The 11488-nt window shown below is 40.7% G+C and overlaps 1 protein-coding gene across 1 annotated transcript in view; it reads left to right on the forward strand.

The window, feature by feature from the left end:
- The window catches only part of CSMD2 (CUB and Sushi multiple domains 2), a 933956-nt gene that overhangs the window by 877336 nt on the left and 45132 nt on the right, over positions 1-11488 (forward strand). The window contains 2 exon segments of the mRNA XM_006862126.1: positions 6185-6358; positions 9365-9553. Coding sequence (XP_006862188.1) covers positions 6185-6358; positions 9365-9553 — 363 coding nt within the window.

The raw sequence follows: 11488 nt of genomic DNA on the forward strand, positions 1-11488 counted from the left end.
ACCATCTTGAACCAGAAATCCTCATGACATATTTTTTCCCCCCTTTGGTAGCTCTTTCTTGTGGGATTCCTGAGGCTCCAAAGAACGGAATGGTGTTTGGAAAGGAGTACACAGTGGGGACCAAGGCTGTGTATAGCTGTGGCGAAGGCTTCCACCTCCAGGCAGGCGCAGAGGCCACAGCTGAGTGTCTGGAGACGGGCGTGTGGAGCAATCGCAACTTCCCCCCACAATGTGTCCGTGAGTCTTTGGGTGGTGGGCAAGGGGTACGATGAGCAGCTGAGAAGATTCCTACAAAAAGTGGACAAAAGGCCCAATAATGAGAAAAATATGTTCATGGAAGGATTCAAGAAGAGGAGATGTGTGGGTGGTATCCTCTGCTGGGTGCGGTTCTGACTTAAAAGTCATCTCAAAGTCCTGATAGACCAGTGTGCCCTGAGATGCTTCCATAAATCAGCACAGAACTTAGAAAGAATTTGATCCATTCCCTTTTAGATGGAAAGTTTGTCTGGCTGTCCCTTAATCACAAAACTCTAAACTGATAAAGCTGAAGTTCAGCTTCAAGATTAAAGTTGCATAAGTCTAGTCAACCATATCCATTCCAAAGATGTGGGAGTTTGGGGACCTACTCCCCAGCATTCAAATTTGACAACTTTTCCCGTGAAAATTGAGATTTCTGTCTTCTTTTGGAAGATGAAGTTGGAACCTTCAGTCTCACATCCAAAAATTGGCAAATGAATGCCACCTCCCTTTTTTTCTGCAAGACCTGCACACTCTCAGTTGCCATATTCCCCACCCAGCCCACTTATCACTTACCAAAGCTGCCTAGGGACTGAAGATTCCTGGACTCAATTATTTCAACATTAAGGTCCAGCTCTGAGCTCTTGCCAGTGTCTTCCATTATTAATTCATTAAGCTCCTTCCTTGTTTCTCCAGCTGTGACCTGTCCCGATGTTAGCAGCATCAGTGTGGAACATGGCCGATGGAGGCTCATCTTTGAAACACAGTACCAGTTCCAGGCCCAGCTGATGCTCATTTGTGACCCCGGTTACTACTATACTGGCCAAAGGGTTATCCGCTGTCAGGCCAATAGCCAATGGAGCCTGGGGGACTCTCTGCCCACCTGCCAAAGTAAGCCCAGGAGGGGAGATTGGACAAGATAGTCATAGAGCCTCTAGCTCTAAACTGTCTCATACATGGGGTGAAGTGGGGCAGGAAGAAGTGGGTTATCACATGGGGTTGCAGTATATTTCTTTGGGATACTTACTTGAAATTAAGATCTGGGGATATGCCTGCTCCTTTAAAGAAGTACTTCTTGGCACCTTATTAAAAACTGTCCTTTCTTTAGAAAAGCATATACTAATTCACTTATTCAACATTCATGAGGTTCCTACCATATGCCTGGTACCACAGATTTCAAAGGAAGGTCTGGGTGGCACATCACAGCATCTACTACAATCTTCATAATATGAATCAGGAAGGCCTAGAGGAAGTAAATGATTGAAACAGGATAGACAATGATAGCTTGTCATTGAGAAATGGGAAGTTTAAGACTGAGTGGGAGAAGAAGTAGAATTGGCCCATACCTAGAGCCCAAGACCTGGTGTGGCGCTGTGGGTTAATGCGCCAGACTGCAAAGCCATTTGAACTGCAAGGTCGGTGGTTCAAGCTGACCAGCTGCTCCTCGGAAACCCTATATAGGGTCCCTATGAATCAGGATCAACTCGACAGTACTCAGAAATAACAAGAGTCTGTTTTTATATGGTTTATCAGTTTTTAATGATATTTTTGGACTCTCACCTATAGACTTAACAACAATAAACGTATTCTACTTTCCTTTTCTCCTCTGCCTTCTCTTCTCATTTTCAGTTACATAATTTATATTTTGTTGGAGCATAAAACATTTCCTATAGCATTTATATATTATTATTCCACCTTTTCATTTTACTTATAGATCTACTATTAAATATATTTCAAATTCACTAATGATAAAGTTTTCCCACTTATCTCTTATTTAGGTAAAACTCAACCTGAAGTGTTGGTGGTCGTGGTTATGTGCTGTGGAGTCGGTTCCGACTCATAGTGACCCTGTCTGTATAGGGTTTCCAAGGCTATAAATCTTTGTTGGAACAGAAAGCCTCATCTTTCTCCTGTGGAACAGCTGGTAGTTTCAAACTGCTGACAGTGAGATTAACAGCCCAACTTGTAACCACTATGTTACCAAAGCTCCTTTCAGCCTTTAGTAGAGTCATGAAAAAGTCTTCGGTTGTACAATATTTCTGAAGTTCTTACATATTTAATACAATTTTTCTATATCTTAAAACCTAAAGAGCTAAATTGAATATAAGATCTTTCGTCACACTTGCATTCTTTGGATTTCTTAAAAATCCATCTCTACTTTTGTTTTGTTTCGCTTGTTACTCTTAAGAATTCTAATATTAGTTTAATTCTATTGTTCTTATAGGTTATTTGGTGTTGCTGGGTTTTGTTGTTTTTCCCTTGATGATTTTTTTCTCTCTTTATCTTTACACCTGGTGTTTTTACAAGGAGATGCATCAAAATTGGCCATGTCAAGACAATTTTGCCTGATATATTGTGGGCCTTTGAATATGTACATTCAGGTCTTCTTTTAGTGCTAGAACATCTTCTTGGATTATAATTTTAAATACTATTCTAGTCCATCGTTTTGTTTTTCTCCTTCATAAATGCCAATTATGTGTGTGCTAGGAGTCCTGGTTTGGCGCTGTGGGTTAATGCATAAGACTGCAAAGTCATTTGAACTGCAAGGTCCGTGGTTCAAGCTCACCAGCTGCTCCTTGGAAACCCGTACAGGATCGTTATGGGTCAGAATCAACTCAACGGCACTTAACAACAACAACAAGATGTTCTTTATCTATCTTCGATTTCAGCCTCTTTCCCACTGATCATTTTCGCTTCTCTGTTTATCTAGTTTTAATTCTCCTGGTTGTTTTCCAGACTTTCTCTACTGTCATTGTTGTTAAGTGCCATTATATCAGTTCCGATTCATAGCGAATTCATAGCCATTTCTGAGGAATGGCTGGTAAGGTTGAACCTGTGACCTTGCGGATCAAACTGACCTTACAGTCCAGTACATTCTATACTATTCCCTGTTAAATTATCATTTGAGAATATATTTTTCTTTGGGCCACTTATAATTTAATATTTATTTCAGAGATGGTTTTGTCTTTTTCTTCAGTTTCATTCCTGTCTTTAATGAATTACTCTCTAATTACCTCCCATATTTGTCTATTTCTGTTTTTAGTTGTTGTTGTTTTCATATTTTCAAGGTGCTTTTATTCATATACCCAAATAATTATTTGAGAAAATCTAATTTAATTTAGAATGTTGTCTTTGGCTTCATGCACTTTTTGTGGGGGAGTGGGATTTTCATCATCTGAGATGTCTTCATCATTTTCTATTTTCTTATAGCACCATTAGGATGGCTTTAGGATTATTAAGACACACACCCTCCTCAGTAGTTGTAGCAAAGTACAGTGTTTTTGCTTTGTATTCTTTTGTATTTTAACAGAAGGCTTGTGTGTGTGTGATAAGGAAGAAGTTTTATGTCCTCACATATTTTATTTGTTTCTCTTGTGTCTTGCAGATCCCTAAATTTTGCCACCAACCTCCTCTCAGAGAGTCTATCTCTTATTCCTTCCTTCCTCCACTTGGTTCTTCCTTCCCTCTTTCCTTTTAATTTTTTTCCTCCAGAAGACATGGAGGAGAACCACAGACATTTTTAAGTCTATTTCCTATAATCAGTTCACTGACACACCAGGATTTTCTTTCAGTATTTTTACATTCAGGGTAACATCTTTCTGACAGTGATTTTAGATCAATCTTAAACCCTTCACCTTTTCCTTACTTCTCTTTTCCATAAAAATTTTAATTGTAGATAAGTCTTACACCTTTCATCTTTTCCTTACTTTTCTTTTCCATAGAAATTTTAAAAATAGTCTTTCTTTCAAAAAAAAAAAAAAAACCCTTGTAACAGGAGCTTAAGAGAGAGTTCTGTCTAGGTTTCATGTTTAATTGTCAACATACAGGGTATTTGAAGTTTATACCTTTCTCTGGTTTCTGGTTATTCTGGAGGCCTGGGTTCTCCATAGTTTTACTATTCTTTCTATTAATCTGACATTTTAAATGTAAGGGCTACCGTTATCTTGCCTGGAAGTAATTTGAAAATTTCTTTGCTGTTAGAAGTTCCCTAAACTTAACATTTAAAGTACAGATTATTATTTTTTTTATTTTTCTTCTTAGTTTGACTTTTAATACATGAAAAAGCACAATAAAGTAATGAAACTTTTCCAATAAGCTACTCATAATTGTTGAAATGGCAAATTTATGGTATGTATATTTTTAACCACACTTTTAAAATAAGGAATGCATGAAAATTCGTTTTAGTAACATTCTTAAGTATTAGTTACATGAAAAGCCACATCCAGCTATTTCTAGTCACCCTTCCAGGTATGCCTAAATAAAACACACTTGGCTTCATATAGAAGATGCAAATTAAAATGCCCTTGTAGAAATTTCCACTTAAAGTGTAGAGCAATTTGGATTATAGCTAGTAGAGAATGTTGGGGGAGGGGCTAAATGAGAGCACCTGCCTGACCTAAAGACTGTTTTATGTCTGGTCTCCATTTAAAGGCAGTCTAATAAAGTAGTTAGGCACTCAGGCCCTGGACCTAGATGGGCTGGGTTCATATCCCAGCTTTGTCACTATCTATGGTAGGACTGTGTGACTTCAGACAAATAGTTTACCTCTCTAGGTCTAACTTTCATCACCATCTATAAAATCAGATGTCTCAAAGGGGAGTGTGAGCATTATGCAGCTTAATACATGTTAGTTAAGTGTTTAAAACAGTGCCTGATATGGGTGTTAAGTAGCTTCTGTTTTGTTTTTTGTTTTGGTTTGTTTTGGGTAGTGGTGGTGATAATGATGGTGGTGGTGGTCATGCCACCGCCCTTCAGATTAGAAGCCCAGTTCTCTTGTGGGATGCAGGCATTTTGGAGAATCTGGAAAAAGCAGATTCAAAAAATTCAAAAAATGTCAAAAGAACAAATCCTCAGAACTGCTTGCTCTGTTCTGGGTACTATGTTAATTAGCTGGCAACAAACACAAATTCAAGGTTTCCAATATCAACCAGATTCTCAAAACTTTCCAAATCTCCTTCTCCATCAAGCCAACTATCTTCCTTTCCCATTCCCTACACATCTATGTCAGAATTTCGCCTCTATTCTGAAGATCCATACTCTACCACCTCGACTTATGTTCTCAACAAATAGCTAGAGTGGATAAAAAGCTAAGTTGAAAAAGGTAACTTAATGGGAGGGACAAATGGGACCTGTTAAATGAGCCTCAGAAGGGGTTTCTACTCACCCAATCAGGTGGCACTGCCCTGGGGAATGGCACTGTTGTGGGGAACCTGCCTTTAGAGGAGTTGAGTGCTGAGGAATGTGTGGTCTCTGTAGGAAGCTAGTTCCCAAAGGAAGAAGGCAGAGCTCAGTCAAGCATGATGGCTTCTTCCCAAATGTGAGGATCAGTTAGTCCATTTACTGGAGCAGAGTAAGTAAAGCGATACCGAGAGAGGCCAGACTTTACAGTAATGGAGCTCCCTTCACCAGGAAGGAGTTGGAGGTGGGAGGTTTTCATAACAGCAACTCTGGGTCCCTGCAAATCACCTGAGCTACTACTCTAGTTGGGTGGTGGACCTCTCTGCACCAAGTCTGGGTTTGTATTGGTTCTGACTGTCAAGATTGGAGCAGGAGTTAAGATGGGTGTGAATCAATGGCTGATGAATCTAGCAATGATTAATGGAGATAGAAGGCCAAGGGGACCAGTGACAAATATATATATATATATATATATATATAGGACTGACCACCTGGACCACAGTGAACTACAACCCAGGCCTATAAAGTCCCATGGGAAGTCATAAAATGATTTCTCTTGAATTGTCCAAACTGTGGACATGCCTTTAAGGAGGATGCAGTGTCGCCACGATGATGCCAAAAACTAGAGGGTCCGACAGTAAAAGAGACTGGAACTAGACTTCTGACAGAATTTCTTTGATGTGCATGAGAAATGCTAGGTTAGACAAAGCTGGCCTATTTGGGATGTGGAGTAATAGGAGGGCTTACCTGTTTTCTCTTTGGGTTACAGCAATCACCTGTGGACACCCAGGCAATCCTGTCAATGGGCTCACTCAAGGCAACCAGTTTAACCTAAACGATGTGGTCAAGTTTGTCTGCAACCCTGGGTATGTGGCTGAAGGAGCCACTAGGTCCCAGTGCCTGGCTAATGGTCAGTGGAGCGACATGCTGCCCACCTGCAGAAGTGAGTCAGCCTTCCTCTCCCACTCCACCCCTCAAACCTCCGCTGCCTGTAACTCTGTAACTATGGAGCAAATTGGCATCATTTTGACTCAAATAAGGAAGACTAGGGGCAGACAAGGGTCATAAAAGGGGGAATTTTCAGCCCCATAGTTACATGTTGTTGTTAAGTACCATCAAGTCAGTTCTGACCCATAGCGACCCTGTTTAGGATTTCTAAGGAGCGACTGGTGAGCTTGAGCTGCCTACCTTGCAGTTCAAACCGGCTTTTCAGTCCATCGCATTAACCCACAGCACCACACCTGAACTCCTAGTTAGATACACCTGCATAGAGTTTTGTCATGATTATAAAAAGGAAAGCAAAGTCATTCAATCTTTCAAAATAGAAGTGGAAAACAGCCTTGTTTACATTTCATAGAGCAATAATGGACCATTATCAGATAGAGGCCCATTCTTGATGGAAGACATTCAGCAAAGAGGTTAGAATGAAAAATATAAAGCAGACTCTGGGGATTGGAATGAAGGGAGAGGGAAAGAGGGGAGAGGCGCTGGAGGCTATCCTCGCCCCGTGGGAACCATTTAGGAACTAGCTGTACTAAAGCTTTGAAAGGCTCTTCAAAGCAGTCAAGCACAAATGGGGCTGTCTGCCCCTCACTGTAGTACTAAAGGACATTCAAGTGGAGAGTTAGGTGCTCGCTAACCACCAGTGTGTGTGCCCAGTCCTGATCAGAGATGGTCCAAGTCTTCATAGCTGTGAGGACTGAGTCTCAGCATGGTGGCTCTTCATTGCAGTGTTGGGGGTACACTGTGCACAACTCATACGTAATTGTTATTAAAGGATCAAAATTTTCAAATGATTTCTTTAATACATTAAGATAAACCCAGACACACCCACTGCCATTCATACCAACTCTTAGCAACCTTATTGGACAGAGTAGAACTGGCCCATGTGGGGTTCCATGGCTGTAAATCTTCATGGGAGCAACTGCCATCTTTCTCTCAGAGAGTGGCTAGTGGGTTCAAGCCAACAATCTTTTCCTTAGTTACCCAGCACTTTAACCACTGTACTACCAGGAGACAATCAAGGCAAGATACTAGTTAAAAGAATAGCCCCCTCTTAACATTTCAAGATGCTGTTTTGAGTGAGAGAAGGTTCCAGAGAACACAGCAACACTTGCCATGACCTGTGTTGTGTCTTCCTTCCATCATCTATTCAGACAGAAGAGAGCACAGAACTGCTGCTTTGGGATGTCGTTATCTCATGTCCTCCCTTCTTCTCAGGGACTGTGCTCCATTGGCCCTCTGTCCTGTAACCAGCCCCTCTCTTCTAGTGCCTTCTGTAAGTAGTATGCTCAAGAACCAAACAGTCTAGGTATCAGAAGGTTGCACAAATAGCCTTAGGAACTTGACCTGCAGTTCTGCTCTGTTATCCCATTCATTCCCTACCTTGACAGACTGATCTATCTAATGCACAAATATGATCAAGTCACTCCATCTTGAACAGCTCTCAAGACTTCCCATGGTCCTCAGGTTAAAGACACTCTCCCCATTGGTTTACAGACTGGCCTCCTGTTCAGCCTCATTCCACTCCACTTGCTCCAACTCCAGCCCATCTCCACACTCTGGGTCCCAGCCACACCAGATCTCCTTCATCCTCTCATATGTGCCAGGAGCCCCTGTGCCTGCTGGCCATCACACACACCCTTTGCTCCAATGAGATCTTCTCTGTCCCTTCTCTTTGTCAGGGTGACTGCTGTTCAACTGTCAAGAGTCAGTTTAAGTGTTACTTCTGGGAATGGTTTCCCTCTCCACGGCCTGCATTTGGATACATGCTTCCAAAACACTCTCTGCTGCCCCATCAAAGCTCTTATCAAGTGGGGTAGTTGCTTGTTTGTGTGCCTCTCCTCCCAGGGGACAATTGTCTGGAGAGAATTTGATTGTCACAACTGGAGAGTTACTGTTGACACTTCTAGGTAGAGGTCGGAATGCTGCTAAACATTCTACAGTGTACTGGACAGCCTCCCACAACAAAGAGCCACCAACCCAAAATGTGCCAAAGTAGAGAAACTGCTCTAGACTCAATTCTGTGATACTCTTTGTGCCAATCCAATGCCTGGGACACAGTATATCTTGATAAATATCATGAATGAGTAAATGTTACTTGCTTATGTTGTGACCCCAACCTCTCTGTGCCTCAGTTTTCTCAGTTATCAAAGAAAGATAGAAATATGAGCCCACCTCATATGATGAGTATGCGGTTCAGGTAAGAGAATGAAAGTAAAACTGTGTTGCAAGCAAAGGCACAAAGTAACAAGGTTGGTAAGAGCATTACCATTATTATAAAATCTCACTTGGAGTTTAACTACTTTAACATTATAACATCAAATGTAACATTTAAAGTCAAATGTTAAAATACTCAGAATAGTGATTAAAATAGTTTTCCAAAGAACCCTGGTGTGGTGCTATAGGATAAACACTGGATCACAAGGTCAGTTTGAACCACAAGGTCAGCAGTTCAAACTCATCAGCCACACCTCAGAAACCCTACACAGGGTCGCTATGAGTGGGAACTGACTTGTCAACACTTGACAACAACAACAAAGAGCCCAGCCCCTGTTGAGGTCAACTCAAATGAATCCATTTTAAAATCAAGGAGCTGTGCTGTGGAAGAACCATTGAGCTAAGGGTGGAGCTAGAGAGACTATATACCCCTTCCTTCAAGGAACTCAGAAATTCTGATAAATCACAATTCAGCCTGGTAACATCAGCAATAGAAGTCTGTGCAAGGTATCACTGGGGTGGGAGAGGTTAACCAGTATGAGAAGAAATGGAAAGGAAGGAAGAGATTGTAGAAACGCAGGACCAGCTCATCTTACCAGACAGAATCTGCTCTGAGTTGTCCAGTGATGGTCTGGAAATTTTGCATGCTACTTTGGACTTCTAAGTTCTCATTTAAAAGCGTAAGAAAATCAACCCGGTTTCTGCCTCTAATTGACCTGTTTCCTTGCAGTCATCAACTGTACAGATCCCGGGCACCAAGAGGACAGCACTCGGCAAGTACATGCCAGTGGCCCACACCGGTTCAGCTATGGCACCACTGTGTCCTACCAGTGCAACCACGGTTTCTACCTCCTAGGCACTCCAGTGCTCAGCTGCCAGGGAGATGGCACATGGGATCGCCCCCGCCCCCAGTGTCTCTGTGAGTAATTTCTATTTGTGTATTTCAGTCCTCACGTGCACTCCTGATTCTAGTCATTTGAATTTTCTTGGTTAGCTCTGTTGATCTTTTCAAAGAACAAACTTCGGTGTCACTGATTTTTTCTATTTTTTTTTTCTTCTTCTCTGTTTTATTCATCTCTGCTCGAATCTTTATCATTTCCTCTCGTCTGCTTCCATGGCTTCATTTTGTTCTTTTTTAAAGTTCATTAAGGTATACAATTAGGTCATTGATTTGAGTTCTTCTGTTTTGATGTTTACATCGCCAGCTATGAATAACCTCCCTACTCTCCTTTCTCTGCATCCCACAGTTTTGGTATATTACGGAGTTGGTTTTTTTTTTTTTTTCATTCATTTCAGAGTATTTTCTAATTTTGTTCATGATTTCTTCATTTTACCCACTGGTTATTTAAGAATGTGTTGTTTAATTTATTTTTGAGTGTTGTAAATTTCCTTGTTGTTGAGTTATAATTTCATTGCATTGCCATCAGAAAACATGTTGTCATTGTTGTTAGGTGCCATTGAGTCAATTCTAACTCAGCAATCATGAATTACTGATTTATATCATTTTATTTTTGCTTAAAATTTTAAGAAGCTCTGGTAGCATAGTTATTATGAGTTGGACTGCTAACCTCATGATCAGCAGTTCAAAACTACCAGCCATTCCGCAGGAGAAAGATGAAGCTTTCTGCTCCCATAAAGATTTACAGCCTCGGAAACCCTGTACAGGGTCACTATGAGTCACAACCGACTCCATAGCACTTAACCATTACCAATTAAAATTTTATTCCTTTTTCCAAAATGTTATATCTGTATTCTGTGAATTCAAGAAGGTTTACTATTGTACTAAATACCTATCTTGTATATTTTTATACACATATTGAAGCTTAATTTGCAGTTAATATCAGGAGAATCACTACAAAGACTGGAATGATCCAAAGAGGCATCATTTGGACATGTGTATATGTTTTTTTTATTTATGTTGAAAAAAATCATATTGTCTTTATTTTTTGTCACAAGCCAAAAAAAGATAGGAAATTCTGGTTGCTAATTTTATAGATACCCAAATAGCCTAGATTAAGCAAATGACATAAAAAAAAACTTCAGATATCACATATACTTTTTTAGAGATTATTAGATATTGCCACAATTTGACACTGTCCTCAAATCCCCCAAGGAAAAACTTTTAAGTTATTCTGGGGGAATCCATTCAATCCTTCAGGTCTCTGTAACCATAACCAACTTTTGGGTGCAATCTTGCAAGGAGTCCTAAGCCACAACCTCCTAGCTAAGCCACTTCCAAATGCTTGACCCATGGAACCTGGTGCAGTCATAAATGTTTATGGCTATCTGGATTGGGAGTAATTTGTTACACAGTAATAGATAACTAAAATAAATGGATTTTAGTTAGATGCCATCACATCAATTCTCACTCACAGTGACTCTATGTACAACAGAACGAAACAATGCGCGGCTCCAGTGCCATCCTCACAATTGTTGTTATGTTTGAGCCCATTGCTACTGCCACTGTGGCAGTCCATCTCCTTGGGGATTGTACCCTTTTTCCTGACCCTCCTCTATACCAAGCATTATGTCCTTCTCCAGGGACGGGTCTCTCCTGATAATGTGTCCAAAGTATGAGAGACAAAGTCTCACCATCTTCAATTCTAAGGAGCAATCTCCTGTACTTCTTCCAAGATATGTTTGTCCTTTGCTAATTCACAGTGTTTTCAATATTCTTCTCTAAAACCACAATTCAAATGCATCGATTCTTCTACGTTCTTCCTTATGCACTGTCAAACTTTCACATGCATATGTTGTTGTTGTTAAGTGCTGTCAAGTAGGTTCCGACTCATAGTGGCCCTGTATGTAGGGTTTCCAAGAAGTGGTTGGTGGATTTGATCCACTGGCCTTGCTC

This window comes from Chrysochloris asiatica, unplaced genomic scaffold (assembly GCF_000296735.1).
Source record: "Chrysochloris asiatica unplaced genomic scaffold, ChrAsi1.0 scaffold00047, whole genome shotgun sequence".
Lineage (NCBI taxonomy): Eukaryota > Metazoa > Chordata > Mammalia > Afrosoricida > Chrysochloridae > Chrysochloris > Chrysochloris asiatica.